Below are 19,760 nucleotides of genomic sequence, written 5' to 3'. Positions count from 1 at the left end.
AATGCCCGCAGCGGTGTGACCACTACTGCGGTGAATGTAGGATGGTTCCATCACCCCCCAAAGCCCCCTGCCCCTTTGCCTTCACCTTCTGCCCTCCCCCAGCCTCCAGCAGCTGCTCATCTGCGCTCTGTCCCTACGGTTTTGCCTCTCCCAAAATGTCTTCTGAATGGAGGCCTTGGGAGCAGGTGTATCTCCGTGGTTAAGCACCTGCTTCACATGTACGGGGTTCTGGGCTCAGTCCCCGGTACCTCCTAAAAAACCAAGCGAACAAAAACGACAGCGGCAGCAAAAAAGTACCAACAATGACAACAACAAATGGAGGCACATCGCACGCAGCCTTTGGAGCCTGGCGTCGCACTTCCACAGTGCATTTGAATTTCATCCGCGTTGTTGTGTTTATTACTCCTCTGTTTTGTGAAGCACCTGCTCTGTGCCTGACACGGGAGAGGCTGAGATGGGGAAGGCCCAGGCCCTGCCCTCAGGAGCTCAGTCTCGTGGGAGAGGCACTCGGGACACTTAGAACGCACAGCTGTGCCCTGCCACCCGTCTTGTTCTGCTACCCCTGACCTCCCACCCACGTGGCGATCGCCCTGAGGCTAGCTCGATCCTCGACCTGCTCCAGGGATCAAGTTGAATCAGAGAGGGTCGGGAGTCAGGCAGAGTGTTTGCTCCCCAGCTCCCCACTTAGCAGCTGTGCGACCTGGTACGGGACCCAGGCTCTGGCCCAGAGGAGGGACTGGAGAAACATGGGTTGAGGCGATGAATGCGTGTACACATGAATTTAACCCCCTCAAGCCCTGCTTCCCGCTCGTGTTAGAAGGGTCCACTTCTCACTAAAATGAACTGAATACGATGAGGAAGTGCATGGAGTTAAAATCTAAAGTCTAGGCTCCTAGGAGGTAGCTTGAGGGCTGAGAAGGGGTACTGATGCTTAAGGCACGCAGGATTTTTATAGGTGGACTGTAAAGTGTGGAAAGGGATGGAGCTGAGGGTAATACATTAGAGTGAGTATAACTAGCATAGCCGATTTATAAATGGGATTGTGGCCGAACGGGGTAGTCCAGGGATGTCAATGCCAACTGAGAGAAAGCTGGAGAATAATTTAGGGACTGAATAACACAGTGGTAGATGAGGATTGCGGTTAGTAGTACAAATACAAAATGTTCTATGAACTCGAATAAATCTACATCACTATTACAAGGTGGTAAGAATATGATGATACATGTGAAAAATACAATTAATGTAACTTGTAGACTGTAGTCAACAATATTGTAAGGTTGTATCAGTGTCAGAGAAGGTACTGTGTCCATGTTAAGGGCTAATGATAGGGGGTATGGGGCTTTTTGTCTGTTGCACTAAGGTAAAGTTCTAAAACGGATGGAGGCGGTGACAGCACAAGTCTGAGACAAAACTGTGAGCCTCTGAGTGTACACTCGGGATGGATTGTACAAGGCGTGGGATGTATAGCAGTGAACCATGTGGGAGAGGATGGGCCGTGGTTAACAGTACAAGTAGGAGAGTGCTCTCATGAGCCATGACGAATGTGCAATACTAACACATGGTGTTAATAACAGGGTGGTTTATGGGAAAATACGACCCCCAACGTAAGCTCTGCACCAGTTAGCAGTACCATGTTGATGCTGTGCTTTCATCACTCGTAACAAACGTTGCACCCCACTGCAAGGTGTTGGTGGAGGGGTGACGTGTGGGAAATCTGCACGTTATGCACAATTGTTTTGTGAACTCACAACTTCTCTAATAAAAATATATATCTTTTTAGAAGGTGCATCCCTCGTGGTGCCCCATGACGGTTGTGGGGCTCGGCGCCTGGGTCCAAGCCCGGCAGGCACCTGGCAAGGCTAACCCTGCCCCTGCCACCGTCCCTGGAGCCTTGGACACCCCCACCCCAAACCCAGAGCGCAGGACACTGAACGCCGCACCTGCTGTCGGGGACCCGGGAGGGGCTCCAGCTCAGGAGATGAGTCCCCAGCAACCCACGGGCACCCACTGACTCCCCAAACCCAGGTTGGCTCAGAGGGCCCCCCAGGCCCCCCCCCCACCCCCTCTTATGGTACAGCTGGGACCAAGCAGCTATCCAGCGCACCAAGAGGAGAAAAAGCTTTCTTTTTTTTTGCTTTTAAAAAATCTTTGAATCTAATAATTTATCCTTTACCATTAAGACGCACACGTTTCCATTCTTTAAAACTGACCCCTGCCCTGGACCCCCCTCCCTGCTGCCCTCAGAGCAGGTGCCAGCCCCCTCGGCCTTCCCCTGCCCATCTCCTCTGGCTGCCCCCTTCCTGCGGCCCCCAGGCCTGCCTCCCTGTGCCCTTGGGGGCAGTGCCCCCCACCCGCCGGGAGCAGGGGGCCCCCTCTCCAGCTCGCCCCTTCAGTGTGGCAAATACCAGGGCGAGAGTTTCCACGTGCCGCCCCCGTGTCCAGGGTTATCTTCCCGGGGACCTTCTGGCTGGGGGTCCCTGGCCCCAAATCCTGGGAGAAGGGCTGGGCTGGGAAGTGGGTGACCTTCCTCCAGACAGCCTCAGCGGGGCTGGGTCTAGGTGTCACTCACCCGCCAGCTGTGTAATTACCTGTCGGCCGGCTTCGCCATCTGAGGACCCTGGGCACACAGTACGAGCTCAATAAATATTTAATGGTTGAATGAAAACTGTTTTGGGGTTAAAAGAGTTGTCACTGGAGTGACGGTTTCTGAGAGCGGAAGGGAAGGGCGCAGCTCTCTGTCGCTCACCTGCGGTGTCCCTGATGTGGCGCGCTCTCCCTGCAGGCTCCTTCCGTAGGCACAGAGGCTGCCGGGAGGAGGTCTTACCTCCACCGTTGCTGAAACGCTTTTGTTTCTTGGCTAAGAAAACACCTGAGGCCCCACAGCTGGTCCACGAGGAAGCCAGGCTCAAACTCAAGTCTGATGCCAAATCCCAGGAGGGACGTTCCGCCACACACAGTGAAGCGGGTTTCTTAAGATTAGAAATCTCTACAATTTTGACTTAAAAAGAAAAGTAAAAAATAAAAGAGGATTCAGAGCGACACTTCCGCTGATTTGAGTGGATTGGGTTGCAGAGTTTAACGGCATGGATTAAAAATTTGCAGAATGTTCCTTCTTGCTTCCATCACATTTTTCTATCTTTGTTGTCGGTGGTGGTTTTCTTGGTTTGTTTGTTTTTTTAGGAGGCACTGGGGGATTGCACCCAGGACCTCATACATGGGAAGCAGGTGCTCGGCCACGTGAGCTACATTCGCTCCCAGTTTTGATGTTCTAAATTGGGCCTGAGAGCGTTTCTGGAATTTAAATTGGGATTTTTGCCACACGTATTACCCACAAGCTCTGTATAAACCATCAGACCCTCTCCCTGTGCTGGGAGCAGCAGTGTGGGCTGGGGACTGGTTGTGGCTTCGGGAGACAGGTGGCCTGGATGTGATGAGTTGGGGAGGGGCTTTTGGCAGGTCCCTGGACCGAGCAGCCTCAGTTTCTCCATTTTTAAACTGGGAAACTAAGCCTGACGTCTCAGAGGGTCGCGGTGCAGATCAGACGAGCAAATGAGCCAGTGTGACGTTTCGGGTGGAGAGCTGTGTATGCGTCGGTTGTCCCAAACCAGCAGAGAGGAGCAGGAGCTCCAGGGAACACCACAAAAAGAAGGACTCCAGAAGCCAGAGGAATCCAGCGCCGAGGTGAGAAGGAAGGACGTGGCTTGTTTAGATCAGCTCGGAACAGGAGGGAACCTCTTGTGTGGACAGTTCATGTGCTTGGAACCCTGTAATTATGTTGTCACCTGGTGACAGTGAATTATAATGTGCGGCCAGCCTGGAATTCTGTGAGGCAAGGAAAAGCAGGCAGCGTTCTCCCTCCCTCGCTCCAGGTCCTCATTCGTGGGCCGTGCTGTGAGAGAGACCTGGGCTCGGGCCTCCCTCAGGGCGACCTGTGTGATTCAAATATTGAATTTCACAAAATCTCACTTTCCTCATCTGTATTGCAAGGAAAACAATATGTGTCTCATAGGGTTCTATGAGGTTAAAAGATAATTCCTGGGAGCAGGTGTGGCTCAAGCAGATGGACACCCACCTTCCACATGGGAGGTCCCAGGTTCGGTTCCGGTGCCTCCTAAAGATGACAAAGAATGAGCAGACAACAAGCAGACATCAAGCAAAAACAGTGAGCGGACAACGAGAAAAAACAAAGAGCGGACAATGCACCAAAAAACCCCAAAAACAAACGAGCAGAGAGTGGAGATGGCTCAAGCAGTTGAGCGCCGCCCTCCCACATGAGAGGTCCCGGGTTCGGTCCCCAGTACCTCCTAAAGAAAAAACAGACAATGAGCAGAAAAAGAAAAAAAAAAAAAGATAATGTCTTGTGAATATGGGTAAAATTGATTATTTGACTGTTTTTCTTTGAAACTGGACTAAAGTATGTTAATATCAGACCCAAAGACATTATGCTAACTGAAAGAAACCAGGCACAAAGTACTACATATTGTGTGATTCCATTTATAAAATATAAATATAAATCAATTTATAAAGCTGGAATTAGACTAGTGGTTATGTAGGGCTGGGGAAGGATAGAGGGATGGAGAAGTGACTGCTGAGGGGTGTGGAGTTTTTCTCTTTGGAGCAACGAAATTTGACAACTTTTTGTGGTGATGAATGCACAACATTGTGATTATACTAAATGCCATTGATTATACACTTGGGATAGATAGTATGGTATGTGAATGTACCTCAATAAAACTGCTTAAAAAATAAAATGAAAGATCGTGCTTGTCAGGAAGTTAGCACAGCTCCTGGCACATCATGAGCGCTCAATTATAAATTACAATAACGTAATCGCTAAGGAGCCGGAACGCGCAGTGGGCCAGGGCTGCCGGTGCATCCTCCTCCCTCCAGCCTCCTGGAGGGGCCCGGGGCTGGGACTCCTGGCAGCCAAAGCCCAGGTGGTTTGCTGTGCCCTGGAAACCTTGAGCAGAGCACCCAGCCTGAGCCACTCCTTGCCCAGCTGAAGCTTCCCTGATAACTGCCATTGGTGAGGGCGACCCCTTCCATGGTGCGGCGACTGTCAGGCTTTCTTAGGTGCACTGAGGAATTTTTATTTTTTTAGGAGGTACCAGAGATCAAACCCAGGACCTTGTGCGTGTGAGGCAGGTGCTCAACCGCCGGGCTACCCCTGCTCCCCTTTCTCAGGTGCATTTAGAATCCGGGGCCACGGGGGACCCGAGACATTCCTTTCCAGCTAGAATGTTAATGGGCTCGGGAGGCACATTTACCTTCAAGTAGAGTTTCTGTGAGTCCTGATTGTGTTGCACGTGGACCCACGGGCATTAGGAAGTTACTTTGGACACACATGTACATGTGCAAATTGCTCCAGATGCTTTTTTAAAATTATTTTTAATTTTTCTTTATTAGAGAAGTTGTGGGTTTACAGAACAATCATGCACAAAATAGAGGATTCCCATTCACCACTCCACCACCAACACCTTACATTGGGGTGGAACATTTGTTACCATTGATGAGAGCACGTTTTTATAATCATATTATTAAAGTCCATGATTGAACTTACAGTTCATTGTGTAGTGCAAGTCTATGGATTTTTTAAAAAAATGTTCATTCTGTTACCACATATACGATCTAACATTTCCTCTTTTAATCACATCTCGATATACATTTCAGTGTGGTTCGTTTACAATGTTGTGCTACCATCACCACCATCCATTACCACAACATTCCTGGCCTTCCCAGGAGGAACCCGGTACATTTTAAACCTTAACTTCCCATTCCCTATCCCCACCCCATCCCCTGGTAATTTATATTCTAGATTCTGACTCTGTGAATTTGCTTATTCTAATTATTTCTCTTTTTTAAAATATATTTTTTTATTTTTAAAAAAGATACTTAGATTACATAAATGTTACATAAAAAACCAAAGGGGATTCCCATATGCTCCATTCCCTACATCTCCCACATTTTCCCACATTAACAACATCCTTCATTAGTGCAGTACACTCTTTACAATTGATGACCGCATTTTGGAGCATTGCCACTAAGCATGGATTATAGTTTACATTGTAGTTTGCACTCTCTCCCACACAATTCTGTCGGTTGTGGCAGGGTATATAATGGCCTGTATCTGTCATTGCAAATGTCATTCAGGACAATTCCAAGTCCTGAAAATGCCCCCATATCACACCTCTTCTTCCCTCTCCCTGCCCTCAGCACCTCCGATGGCCACTGCCTCCACATTAATGATATAAGTTCTTCCATTGCTAGAATCACAGTAAGTCTATAGTAGAACACCAGTAAGTCCACTCTAGCCCATATTTTATTCCCCAGTCCTGAGGGTTCTGGGATGGGGATGTCCACTCCACCTCTACCTGGAGGGTCTGCGGTCCATTAGGGCCAACGGGTGGGATGCCCTTGCTTTCAGTTGTAGACTGTCTTTTTCATATCAGTGAGATCATACAATATTTGTCCTTTTGTGTGTGGCTTATTTTCACTTAACACGATATCTTCAAGGTTTATTCATGTTGTCGCATGTGTCGAGACTTCATTCCTTTTTATGGCTGAATAGTAGTCCATTGTATGTATATACCACGTTTTATTTATCAGCTCATGGGTTGATAGACATTTAGGTTGCTTCCATTTTTGACAATTGTGAATAAAACTGCTATGATCATCATTGTCCAAATATCTGTTCGAGTCTGTGTTTCAGTTCTTCTGTGAATATACCTAGTAGTGGGACTGCTGGGTCACATGGTTGTTCTAGCCTTAGCTTTCTGAGAAACCGCCACACTGCCTTCCGCAGTGGCTGCACCATGTCACATCGCCACCAGCCATGAGTGAGTGTTCCTATTTCTCTGCATCCTCTCCAATACGGGTTATTTTGTTTTTTTTTAATAGCAGTCTTTCTAGTGGGTGTGAAATGGTATCTCATTGTGGTTTCGATTTGCAAAGCTGTTGAGTATCTTTTCATGTGCTCGCTCTACTATTTATATATCTTCTTTAGAGAAGTGTCTTTTCAAGCCTTTACCCGTTTTTAAATTTTAAGTTGAAGGATTTCTTTATATATCCTGGATCTTAAACCTTTATCAGATAGGCATTTCCAAATATTTTCTCCCATTGTGTAGGTTGTCATTTTACTTTCATAATAACGTCATTTAAGGAATAGAAGTTTCTAATTTTGATGTCCCATTTATCTGTTTTTAATTTTATTGCTTGTGCTTTGGGTATAAAGTCTAAGAAACCATTGCCTGAAGATGCTTCCTTATGTTTTCTTTGAGGAGTTTGATTGTTCTAGCTCTTATGTTTAGGTCTTTGATCAATTTTGAGTTAAAGGGAAGCAGGTGTAGCTCAGTGGTTGAGCACCTGCTTTGCATGTACAAGGTCCAGGGTTCAGGTTCAATCCATGGTACCTCCTAAAATTTTTTAATTTCGATTAAGATGTGAGGGAGTGGGTTCTGCTTTTTTTTAATGCAAATAAAGGTCCAGTTTTCCCAGCATCAATTTTTGAAAAGACTATTTTTCCCAGTTGAGTTTTTTTGCCCCCTTGTCAAAAATCAGTAGGCCATAAATGCGAGGGTTGATTTCTCAGCTTTCAATTCAGTGCCATCCGTCTATATATCTGTACTTGTGCTAGCACCATGCTATTTCGATGACTGTGGCTTAGTAATAAATTTTAAGATTAGGAAGTGTGAGTCCTCCCACTTCATTCTTCTTTTTTTGGATGGCTTTATCTATTGGGACCCCTTGCCCTTCCATGTAAATTTGATGATTGGCTTTTCCATTTCTGCAGAGTAAGTTTGGGAATTTTGATTGGGATTGCATTGAATCTATAAATTGCTTTGTGTAGTATTGACACCTTAACATTATTTAGTGTTCCAGTCCATGAACACAGAATGTCCTTCCATTTATTTAGGTTTTCTTTGATTTTGTTTAGCAATGTTTTATAGATTTCTGTGTACAAGTCCTTTACATCCTTAGATTTATTCCTAGATATTTGATTATTTTAGTTGCTACTGTGAATGGAATTATTTTATTTCTTCTTCCAATTGTTCATAGCTTGTTGTATTAGTCAGCCAAAGGAGTGCTGATGCAAAGAACCAGAAATCTGTTGGCTTTTATAAAGGGTACTTATTTGGGGTAAAAGCTGACAGTCCCAGGGCCGTGGAAAGTCCAGCTCAAGGTACCATAAGAGGTGCTTTCTCACCAGTCAGCTGCCACGTGTTGAAGCAAGATGGCGGGTGATCTCTGCCTGGTCTCTCCCTCCTTCTTCCCTTAAAGCTCCCGGGCCCAGCTTCTTCCGATCTCAGCTGTAGGCTGGCTATAGGGCTCATCGATCAGGGCTTGCTGTATCATTCTGGCCTTGGGCTCGTTTCTTTCCAGGTTTGCTGAGCTGCTCCCCTGCAAACTATCAGGTGAATGGCTCAGCTCTCTCTGCGGCCCCAGGATCAAACTTGGCACACTTTCCTCTTTCATGTCTTCTTCTGTGAGTGTCCATTTATATCAGCCCACCAAGGGGGCAGGAGCTCAATCTGAGTCATGCCCTACTGACATGGTCAAATCAAAGCCCAAACCTTAACAGGTAATTTAATCAAGACATGTCGGCTGAATCTAATGCATTCAAAGGGCATCACGCCCAGAGGAGTAGGGTAGTTTACAAACATAATATCTCTTTTTGGGATTCGTAAATAATCTCAAACTGCCACACTTCTGTATATAAACACGGCTTATTTTTGTGTGTTGATCTTGTACCTTGCCACTTTCCAACAGGGTAGTTTACAAACATAATATCTCTTTTTGGGATTCGTAAATAATCTCAAACTGCCACACTTCTGTATATAAACACTGCTTATTTTTGTGTGTTGATCTTGTACCTTGCCACTTTCCTGAAAGTGTTCATTAGCTAGTAGCTTTTTTGTGGATTTTTCAGGATTTTCCGTATATAGGGTCTTGTCATTTGCAAAGAGGGAAAGTTTTACTTCTTCCTTTCCAATTTTGATACCTTTTATTTCTTTTTCTTGCCTAATTGCTCTGGGAAGAACTTCCAGTAGTGTTGAATAACAGTGGTGACAGTGGGCATTCTTTTCTTGTTCCTGATCTTAGAGGGAAAGCTTTCAGCCTTTCACCTTTAAATAGGGTGTTAGCTGTGGACTTTTCATATGCCCTTTATCATGTTGAGTTTTCCTCTATTCCTAGTGTTCTAATTGTTCTTATCAAGAAGGGGTGGTCTATTTTGTCAAATGCTTTTTCTGTATCAATTGAAATAATCATAAGTTTTTTTTCCCTCATTGTGTTAATGTAGTGTTGTATATTAGTTGATATTCTTAGGTTGAATCAACCCATCATACCAGGGATAAATCTCACTTCATCATGGTATATAATTTTTCACTATGCTCTTTGATGTGGTTTGCTAGTAATTTTGCATCTGTAGAAATAAGAGACAAGTTTTCTTTTCTTGTGGTATCTTTATCTGGCTTTGGTATGAGGGTTGACCTTGCAGAATGCCTTTTAGGGACTACTCCTTCCTCCTCAATGTTTTGGAAGTTTTGAGTTTTTTGTTTTTAAGGTCAGGTTCATTGAGGCATAATTAGTAAAATTTACCCTTTTCAGTGTGAGTTTTGTGAATGTGAGTTTTATTTCTGAGTTTTGACAAATGTATACAATTGGGTGATCACTGCCACAATCGAGATAGTAACAGTTCCATTGCCTTCCCAAATCCCTCCATGCTCCTCTGTAGCCACAATCGAGATAGTAACAGTTCCGTTGCCTTCCCAAATCCCTCCATGCTCCTCTGTAGCCACAATCGAGATAGTAACAGTTCCATTGCCTTCCCAAATCCCTCCATGCTCCTCTGTAGCCACAATCGAGATAGTAACAGTTCCGTTGCCTTCCCAAATCCCTCCATGCTCCTCTGTAGCCACAATCGAGATAGTAACAGTTCCGTTGCCTTCCCAAATCCCTCCATGCTCCTCTGTAGCCACAATCGAGATAGTAACAGTTCCGTTGCCTTCCCAAATCCCTCCATGCTCCTCTGTAGCCACAATCGAGATAGTAACAGTTCCGTTGCCTTCCCAAATCCCTCCATGCTCCTCTGTAGCCACAATCGAGATAGTAACAGTTCCGTTGCCTTCCCAAATCCCTCCATGCTCCTCTGTAGCCACAATCGAGATAGTAACAGTTCCGTTGCCTTCCCAAATCCCTCCATGCTCCTCTGTAGCCACAATCGAGATAGTAACAGTTCCGTTGCCTTCCCAAATCCCTCCATGCTCCTCTGTAGCCACAATCGAGATAGTAACAGTTCCGTTGCCTTCCCAAATCCCTCCATGCTCCTCTGTAGCCAGCCCCTCCCACTAGCCATAGCCCTGGCGACCACTGATCTTTTTGTCCCTATAAAGTTTCCTTTCCAGAATATGATATAAACGGAATATGGGATGTTGCCTTTTGAGCTTGGCTTCTTTCCCTCAGCGTTCCTTCATGATGCTTTTAGGTGCAGCAAGGCTGGAGGTTGAGATCAGCGGCCCTTATACCAGTAACAGCCAGTAGAAAATATAATTAAAAACTTCACAGTGGCCAGGAAACCCCAAAATACCGAGGAAGCCATAAAAGAAAATACTTGTAAGATCTTTATGGAAAAATTTTCAATGTATCATGAAAAGTCATTAAAGAAATCACGGATAATGGATAGAGATTGTGTTCATGAAAAAAAAAACCTGATATTGTAAAGATGGTAATTCTTCCCAAATAAATCAGTAATAGATTCAGTGCATTTCCAATCAAAATCCCAATCAGGTTTTGCATGGAACTTGACAAGCTGTCATGAAATTCATGGAGAAAAACAAAAGGCCAAGAATAGCTCAGCCAATTTTGAAGAAACTCAGGATTTATTATAAAGCTCTAGATACTAAGACACTGGTGCATGATTAGATGTTAAGCCAGTGGAACAGAACAAAGTGCTGAAAATAATACCTATACATTTACATGTAATGGGTTAGCACTGCAAATCAGAATTCAGTAAATCTTATTGGGACAACTGATATCCATATAGAAAGAAATAAAACTAGGTCCTTAACTCATACCACACATAAAAATATGTTCCAAATGAGTTGAAACCTAGTAGTAAAAAAAAACAAAATTTACAACTTTCAGAAGAAAATATATGTGAGTAGAATTTCCTCAACAGCATATAAAAAGCAAGCTATAAAAGGAAAAATTGATGTTTTTGTCCATAACGTTTTTTCCTACTGTAAAGTTTTAAAAGAAACAACCTTCAGAAATTCAGTAATTAGAAAGTTGATATTTTATTATTAAAAACAAAGAGCACAAAATATAATCAATGTACATTTTAGTATCTTTTCATATTCAGGGCAAACATTATACCTCCATGGATTGGAAGACCTCTTGTGCAAATTCACAACAGTTTAAAAAAATTGTTAAATATAACGTGCATCCAGAAAAGTCAATAAAGCATTAAGTATACAATTTAATATGCACGTATAATTATAAAGCAAAACTCTGCGTAACTACTGCCCAGATCCAGGAGTTGAGCACTCCCTGGGTGGTGGGCCATTTCTTAAAGGCAGTGTGTTTTATAATATGAACAACTGTACAAATAGGCTTGCTTTTTCTTACCTTTCAAAAATTAAGTTTTGAAAAAATATTGCTAGCATTGATTTTTTAAAAACTTTCTCTGCATAATTTGGGATTGAGGTGCTGGTCCAAAGCTGAGAGCTCTCTGGTGCGGAGAAGACGTGGGGAACACGGAGCTGCAGGGGTCTTGGCTGCAGGGAGTGTCCGAGGTGCTGCGGATTGTTATCTCGGCCTTAGGCCTGTGACGGCACCGGCATGCGCTCCAGGGAAGGGCGAGCCCCCTCCGGGACTGTAGCTGGCATCACATTTGTGGTTGGTCATGTGAAGGATTACATTCTTCTCTTGCCAGAGCTCCGGGGAGGTGACAGCTACCTGCACTGACTTTGACCGGGGCGGGTACATGATCTTTACTGTTTAGATGGAGCCCTCCTATCTGAGCATTTTCTGCCTGCACCAGGACACTGGGCACTAAAAAAGAAGAGACGTCTCTGGACAGATGCCCCTGATGGTTGGGCGAAGAGTCCATGGCTGGGGGAGAGGGAAACCACACACGGGACCCGATTTCACCGCCTCGGCCCCTCCGCCTTTGGGAGCTGGACCCTTCCGTGATGGGGCCCTGTCCTGTGCATGGGAGGAGCAGAGCTCAGCCCCGGTCTCTATCCACTGGGTGCCGGTGGCATCCTCTAGCTGTCATCAAATGTCCCCAGACTCTGACCACATGTCCCCTGAGAAACCCAGGCATCCCCGGATCAGAGCATCGGATTCACGTGCGACTCGGGGTCCCTTCTGGATGCTGTGGCTGCATAGGAGGAGGGGAGGGGATGTGAGTCAAGACCCTTAACTTGGGGCAAGAGGAGGAATGAAACAACGAGCAGAGAGCAAAACCAAAAAGCGAGCAGGAAGCGGATGTGGCTCAAGCAGTTGGGCACCCGCCTCCCACAGGGGAGGTTCTGGGTTCTGTTCCCAGTGCCTCGTAAAAAAAGAAATGAGTAGACAGTAAGCAAACAAAAACAACAAACCAACGAGCAGACAGTGAGCAAAAGCAATGAGCAAACAGACGAGGGAGCCATCTCAGGGTGGGGTGTGGAGTAAAAATAAAGTTGCTTTTATTTAAAAAAAAAAAAAAGGCATGAAGGGCAAAGTTACTAGAAGCCTGGCAGGCGGGTAATGGAGCCAGTAATGATGGTGGGAGAAGAGAGGCTGGGTGCAGAGCTCCGAGGCTGTGGGGTGCAGCGTGAGGCTCAGCTCACCAGTAACGGGAGCGGGGTGTTCCTACAGGGCCTGGGGCCCCTCTGGAAACCTTCCCCTGTTCAGCCAGCCTGGAGCCTTCAGCAGCTTCAGGCTGTCCTAACCATTTTCCTGCACCTTATAGAGACCGTTCTATACATCGACCCAGGATGTCAAGTTCCTTGTGTTATAGACCAGCGATATTGACCAGACTCGGACTTTGAATATAGTTCCAATTGAGAGCTTTATTAGCCGCGCAGTGACTGTCTCATTCCTCTGCAGAGGAGAGAGCAGCCCCGAGTCTCAGGAAGGGGTGGTTTTATAGCTTTTAGGAAGGGCGGCGTCTACTAATAAGCGAGCAAGCAAGCAGGCACAGAAGCGGAACCCTGCAGTTAGCTGAAGATAACGTATCTATGTTTTTTTCTTTTTAAAAGGCTTCTACTTGTAAGCAGTCCCATATTATTTATTGTTACTCTCCTTACAGGCCGTCCTGTTATTTATTGGCACTCTCCTTACAGACTGTTTTAAGTTATTTATTGGCACTGTCTTTACAGACCGCCTTAAGTCATTTATCTATTTGAAGGCACTTGCAATTCCCACCTCCCAATGTAGTTCTATTCCTATTTTCCCAATGTGGCCTTACCCTTACACTTGGAGAGAGACTGCAGTCGTTTGATCATTTAGTCCTTCGACAGACGTTTACCAAGCACCCATGTGGGCAGGGCTGTGCCAGGTCCGGGGGATCTCACCAGACGCCCACGGACTTGGCGGAGAGGCAGACGTGAAGCCACGCGGTGTGCGTCAGGAGAAGAGAGGAGGCAGCCTCGTGCCAGGGCGCCCGCGGCCGCACCCGGAGTCCCCACGGCCTCCCGGGCGACGAGTGATGCAGTCCCGCCTGTGAAGTGGGGTGACAAGATCCCCACCCCACGCGGGGCCTGAGAGGACCGAGCCAGGGCCGACGGGCACTTGCTCGTGAGCGCGCCGTCGGTTTTCACTGCGGCCGCTGTGAAGTGCTCTGCCAGCCTGAAAGAGGGCCAGGGACATGCAGGCGCCCAAGGACGTCACGGGAGAAAGAAATCCTGAGAGGGCCCTTAAAGGATCGGCGGGACGGGGTCAGGGTGAAAAAGAAGATGCAGGTGCGGGGAGGGAGGGTCTGTGCTGAGAGTCAGGCCGGGGCGGCGGCGGGAGGCCACGCGGGCGGGCCTGGCTCTCGGAGCCGCGGTGGCCTGGGCGGTGCGGCCCGGAAGCTGGGGAACCCTGGAGGAGGGCCCTGCTGCGGGCCGAGCCCTGGGGGGCCTGGGAATCGAGGGCGAGGGTGCCCGGGGCCCTTTGGCGGGGGCCCACCTCCCTCCTGATCTCTTTTCTCCGGAGTCAACGCGCCCAGGAGAGCTGGCCCTCTTCCTTGTCTCCCCTTGCCCCAGAGCGATGCTGGGAGCAAACGCGTCCTCGGGGGGGGGGGGGGGGGGGGGGGACCCTGCGCTGTTGACACGGGGGCCGGGGCGATGCTGGGGAGCAGAAGGCCGCAGGGAGCATGGACCAGACCTCCCGGCGCCCTGCCGGGCTTCCCAGTTTGGGGGTTCACAGAGGAGCACTGCATCGCGAGGCATTTCCCCCACTCGCACTGTCTAGGGGCAGGAACTGGAAAACATCCCGGCCAGTGACACCCCACGGAGGGGCAGTCCCCCCCGACCCGCGGCGCAGCGCCCGAGGCTCTGCTGCGTCGGCCGGCACGGTCTCGGGGACCATGGCCCCCAGGTCACCTGGCCTCGCCGCGCTGGAGCGTGGCGCCGTCGCCACGCAGCCAGCTGGGCCCCGGGGCGCAGCCGTGCCTGGGCAGGCTGTCCTGGACGTGGGCGCCAGAGACGCTGAGCACCCGGCTGCGAGGGCCAGGACTGCGCGCCGGCCGAGGCCGTGGAGGGAGTTGTGGCGATGGCGAGTGGGGCGAGGCCCCTCGTGCTGATGCCCCCCACGCCCGGGGAACCCGCGGGGGCAGGGCAGGGGAGCTGGGGAGCCCGCCTCACCCAGGGCGCCCGGGACCCCCAGGCCGAGCCGGCGGTGCCCCCCAACTGGCCACCGGCCGCCGGCCGCCCCTCTCCGTGAATTTCCCCTGTTCCGCTTCGCCTTGTGCTTCCCCCGCGGGTCTGCCTCCCTCCTGCTGGAGGAGCCGCCCCGCTCTCCAGGGCCGAGCTGGCCCCGGGCCAAGGCCAGGCCCAAGGCCGCCGCCTGGCCGCGCGCCAGCCCCGCTCTTACCCTTTAAAGGCCATGGAAGGCCCGGCGTGACTCAGGCACTGGGCATTTGGTGTCCCTGTCTGTGCAAGAAGTTTCTTCACCACGTCAGCCCGCGAAACGCCCAGGGCAGGGCCGGGGCTCTGCGGCTCTGGAAACCCCCTCCCCTCCCACCCCGCGTTCAGGCCTGGCCCCGGAGCTCCGCGGTGGTGGGGTCGGGCAGAGGCGCGGGGCGAGGCTGCCCCTGGGGGTGAGCCACCCGGGGTTCTGCTGAGCGTGTGCCCAGGGCAGGCTGCAGGCCCCGGGCTCTGGCAGGGAGCCAGGAGCTCGGTCTGGGCGGTGCTGGCGGCCGACGCAGGTTCTTTGGGGCACGGGGGCTTCCCAGCCGGGGCAGCCCCCCACCCCACCCAACCGTGAGGGTCAGCTGGCACCCGAGCTGGCACGCAGGGGTGGCCTCATCTGCCGGATGAAGGGACGACCCCCTTGCAGCTGCGATGTGCTCAGTTACCTGCGTGAGCGTGGCTGCGGCTGTGACTGTGGGTCACGGCACAGGTGCAAGGGTGCTCCTCACTGCAGGGGCTCTTAACCAGGCCCCCGCGGGGCCGGGAGCTCAGGTGGAAAGAGATTCAATTGTCTTCATTTTCTATGACCTCTAACATTTCCTTCACTTATGAATGCATGCAATACATAAATTGCAGTAGTCTTCATTTCACCTGACTGGCAAGGGCTCCATGGAACAAAAAAGGTCAAGAACCCCTGGTCTATTACAACGTGTTACAGAATTCGGTGATGCATGGGAAAAATACAACTAATGTAACTTACAGGCCTTAGTTAACTACAATATTGTAGCAATTTTTTGTAGCAAAAGCAAAGAAGTTATATCAATGCCAAAGGTCAAAAAACAATGTAGAATTTAGTTGTATGAACAATCTTTTCTTTTTTCATTTTCTTGATTAACAAGGAGACTTTGTTCATGTCATTTAAGGAATCTCTGCTCATTTATTCATCTTTCAGAATATTGGAGAAACAATTGAGTTTGTTTTTAGGATTAAATAGATAAATGTGCCTGGACAGAATTTTTAAAAAGTAATGCTAAAAAAAAAAAAAGGTAATGCTTCCATTTGTTAAGCTGCCTTTTTTTTTAATTTTTAAAAAAATTTATTTATTCCCCCCCTGCCACTTGCTTGCTGTCTGCTCTCTGTGTCCATTCGCTGCGCGTTCTTCTTGTCTGCTTGTCTCTCTTTTGTTGTGTCATCTTGCTGTACCAGCTCTCCATGGGCATGGGTGTGGGCTGTCAGCTCTCCACGGCACGCGGGCCAGCTTTTGCCTTCGCAAGGAGGCCCTGGGACGCGAACCCAAGGCCTCCCATATGGTAGGCGGGAGCCCAATCGATTGAGCCACAGCTGCTTCTCAAAGCCGCCTTTTGTCTGTTGTTTTTTTGATGATTCTTTTAGGATGCACTAGGGATTGAACCCAGGACCTGGTACATATATGTGTACCTGTGGAGGGCCTGGTGGGTTGTGGGAGCATAGCACACCCCTCCTCTGCCTCGAGGCACTTAGCCCATGGAGGGGATGGCAGGAGGTGGGGGAGCCTTGGGAGTGGCTGGAAGACGCCTAAAGCCCCGATAAGATCACGGAGAGCCTGGTGGGGAGGTCAGGGCCGGCCGTGGGGAGCAGGGCCCTGGCCCAGGGCTGAGCTGGGTTACCTGCCAAGGAGCAGGAAGGCCTGGGGCCTCCAGCCTGCATGGCTTGGGAATGAGGCACGGTCATGGGGCAGGCCCCTGGAGGCAGGGCTGAGGCTCCGATGACCGGCGCGGCCTGGGGCCTGGAGGCCCAGACAGTGGGCAGTGGGGCCGGGCGCTGCCCTCACTTTGCTTTGTCACCTTGGGGCCGAGAGGCCAGTCGACGTGTGGGGGAGGAGGGCTTGGCCTGACGGATCTGCCGCAGGAAAAGCTCTTTCCTGCTGCAGGATGCCGAGGCCAGTGCCGGGGCAGTGCCCCTGGACGGCGCTTTGACGAAAAAGGGTCTGATGGACAAGAAGGCCCCCAAGCCTGGGTGTGGGAGCAGCAGGAGGGGAGAGTGCCCCTTCACTTCAGGGGCTTCGGCCACCTGCCTCCCCCACCCCCATTTTGGGCTTTCATGACCCCAGACCCCGCTTCCGTGTTGTCAAATCACAGAGCGAAGGAGCCAGAACGGGAGGGGGTGCCAAGCACCCCCGAGGCCTGGACGAGAAGCCTCCACGGCCTCCTGGGCTCAGTGCAGCACCCAGCAGCAGGTGCCTGGACAGAGGGCTGCTCCCAGCACCCAGGACAGGTCTTTTCCCTCAGACAGGAGGAAGGCAACTCACGTTTCTCTGCGTTTTCTCTCTCTCTTCCTTCCAGGCTTATATTTGGCACCCTTTACCCTGCGTATTATTCCTACAAGGCTGTGAAGTCAAAGGACATTAAAGAATATGTAAGTAGCACAGCTGGTTTTGGGGGCGGGCTGTGGGGTGAGGCGGGCGAAGCTGGGCATGAGGCGGTGGGGAGAATGGATGGACTCCTTCGTGCAAAGCCAAGGAGTCCCCCCATCACTCTTCTCTCCGTCGGCCTGCTGTGGCCTCCAGAGTCCTCGCTTTAAAAAATAATCTTTTGTGGAGCTGGTGCAGCTCGCTGGTTGAGCACCTGCCTTGTAGGTACGAGGTCCCAGGGTCAATCCCTGATACCTACTAAAAAAGGTTTTTTAACACAAAACATAAATACTAGCTATGACCTTATAACCAGTTGCATAAAAAGGACTATAGCTTTTATACACACTCTCTTCCTTTCTGTGTTATGTGTTCTGAACTGTTGTCGTTCGTTCTATTGTTTAAATTCCACTCTCTCCCCCTGGTATGGCACGCAGGTGTGTCACGATGGGCCACGGGGCTGTTTAGTTTTTAGGGTGCTGGGTGTTAAGGCTGGGGGTGGTGGAGCCGTGGGAGGAGAAGACTGCCCAGGGCGCCCGCCGGGAAGTGGGCGCGCCAGGGGCACGTTTGCATGTGGCAAGCGAGCAAGTGCGCAGTTCTCATCGGAAGGCTTTCTAACATGGGAAGACAGGGGAGGCGGGTGTTGGGCAGCCACGAGGTACATACAGTAGCTTTTCTTTTTCTTTTCATTACCCAGCGTCCAAACCTTCCCCTTGGAGGGGAACTCCTAGCAGGAGGCAAGGCCCCCCAGGACTCAATCTCCAGGGATGTGCCGAGCCCCCGGGGGCTTCCCGTGGGGCGGCGGCAGCGGCTCCCTCGCCAGGCCTGTCCTGCAGCGCGAGGCTTCTCTGATGCTCCCCAATTCCTGAGCATCCTCCCCGAGCCTTCTGGCTACTTCTAACAATTCCCATCACCTTTCCATGTAAGTTTTCATCGAAAAACCTTGACGGCCACTCTTAGGTCTCCATCCCCAAAAAAATAAAAGCAGGAGCTCAACAGACACTCGTACACCAACGTTCACAGCGGCATCATTCCCGAGAGCCAAACAGTGGGGGCGGCTCACGTGCCCAGCGACAGGCGAAGAGAGGGACCAAGTGTGGTCCAGACCCAGGCGTGGCCTTCCCTCCAGGACCCCGGCGCTCCGTGAGGGAAGCAGGGGGCCGGGCGAGAGGAAGTGCTGGGCGTGGGAGGCCCCTGGGCCCCGGGCGCGTGCCTTCCACCTCTCTGAGCCAGTCTGCCGGCCCGGAAAGCACCCTGTGGCCCAGGAGGCACCTTCCCAGTGTCTGGCTGGGGCGGGACGCCGTTCTAGGTCCAGTTCTGAGACTCTAGCATGCCTCAGTCTGAGCCCGGGGCTTTGGCCGCTCGTTGAGGGCAGAGGCTGCTCGTTGTCCTGTTTCTGCTCCCGTGCCAGGGGACGGTGGAGCATGAGGGAAAGCTGCGAGGTGTGCTGGTTTGGAGGATCGGGTTAACTCCCGCTGGCCGATTTGGGAGGCCCGGGCACAAGGCCTCGGTGTGCAGGGGAATTGTCGGGACACCCTGGCTGACAAAGATCCGTGCGTCCTGGGCCGCGAGGGAAGGGGTGCCTGTAGGTCAAAACCCAGGGCGAGGTGCAGGGGGTGCAGATTTGGGCATCGGGAGGTGGGGTCTCGGCCCGACGTGTGCTTGATGCCCTGCCGGACAAGCAGCTTAACTCCCCAGAGCCCCAGGCCTGGGGGGTGGGTAAGTGCAAGCCCAGCCCCCTGCGTGGTGAGGGACAAAGGTCCGCTCTCTCTTCCTCAGAGGTCGCTTGGCCAGCTGAGTGAGGGCAAAGAAGTAACTCCCCGGGGACTTGGAAAGTTCTCTCTGCGGTTCCCGGGATGCCCTTACCATGCAAGCAGCCCCCTCCCGAGCAGCTGCAAGCAGAGCTGAACCCCACTCTCCCCGGCGCCCAGAACCATTAGCTTCGGCTTGCGCTTTGCCGCCGCCAAGCGGGGCCCAGATGGGTGCTTTCTGGGTGTCGGGCTATAAACAGCCCTGCCGTCGCAGGCACAGGCCCTCACGGCTCCCTGGCTCGGCCGCCGCCAGGTCCCCCTCTCCGGCCTCCCGGCCTCCGGTGCCGGGAAGCTGTGCAGGCAGCATGGCCCGCCCGGGGCCCCCCTCCAGCCTCTGCTCCTCCTCTCTGCAGGGCCGGAAGCTCCGTTCTGCCAGCCCTTGCGGGAGAGATCAAAGCCTGGCAAACTGTTTTTGCTGCGACTCGGCTCACAGGAGCCCGGCATAGGACTAGAATAGCAAGTCAT

The 19,760-nt window shown here is 50.7% G+C and overlaps 1 protein-coding gene across 2 annotated transcripts in view; it reads left to right on the top strand.

Moving 5' to 3' along the window:
* The window catches only part of REEP1 (receptor accessory protein 1), a 121,588-nt gene that overhangs the window by 40,798 nt on the left and 61,030 nt on the right, over window positions 1-19,760 (top strand). For both annotated transcript variants that reach the window (XM_004465704.4, XM_058279044.2), the window contains exon 2: window positions 17,420-17,492. In XM_004465704.4, the coding sequence (XP_004465761.1) occupies window positions 17,420-17,492 (73 nt within the window). The remainder of the gene's footprint in view (window positions 1-17,419; window positions 17,493-19,760) is intronic.

Source organism: Dasypus novemcinctus, chromosome 17, assembly GCF_030445035.2.
Source record: "Dasypus novemcinctus isolate mDasNov1 chromosome 17, mDasNov1.1.hap2, whole genome shotgun sequence".
In the NCBI taxonomy this organism is placed as follows: Eukaryota; Metazoa; Chordata; class Mammalia; order Cingulata; family Dasypodidae; genus Dasypus; species Dasypus novemcinctus.
Note: the sequence above shows the minus strand (reverse complement) of the source record. Positions and strands in the feature narration are given on the sequence as shown.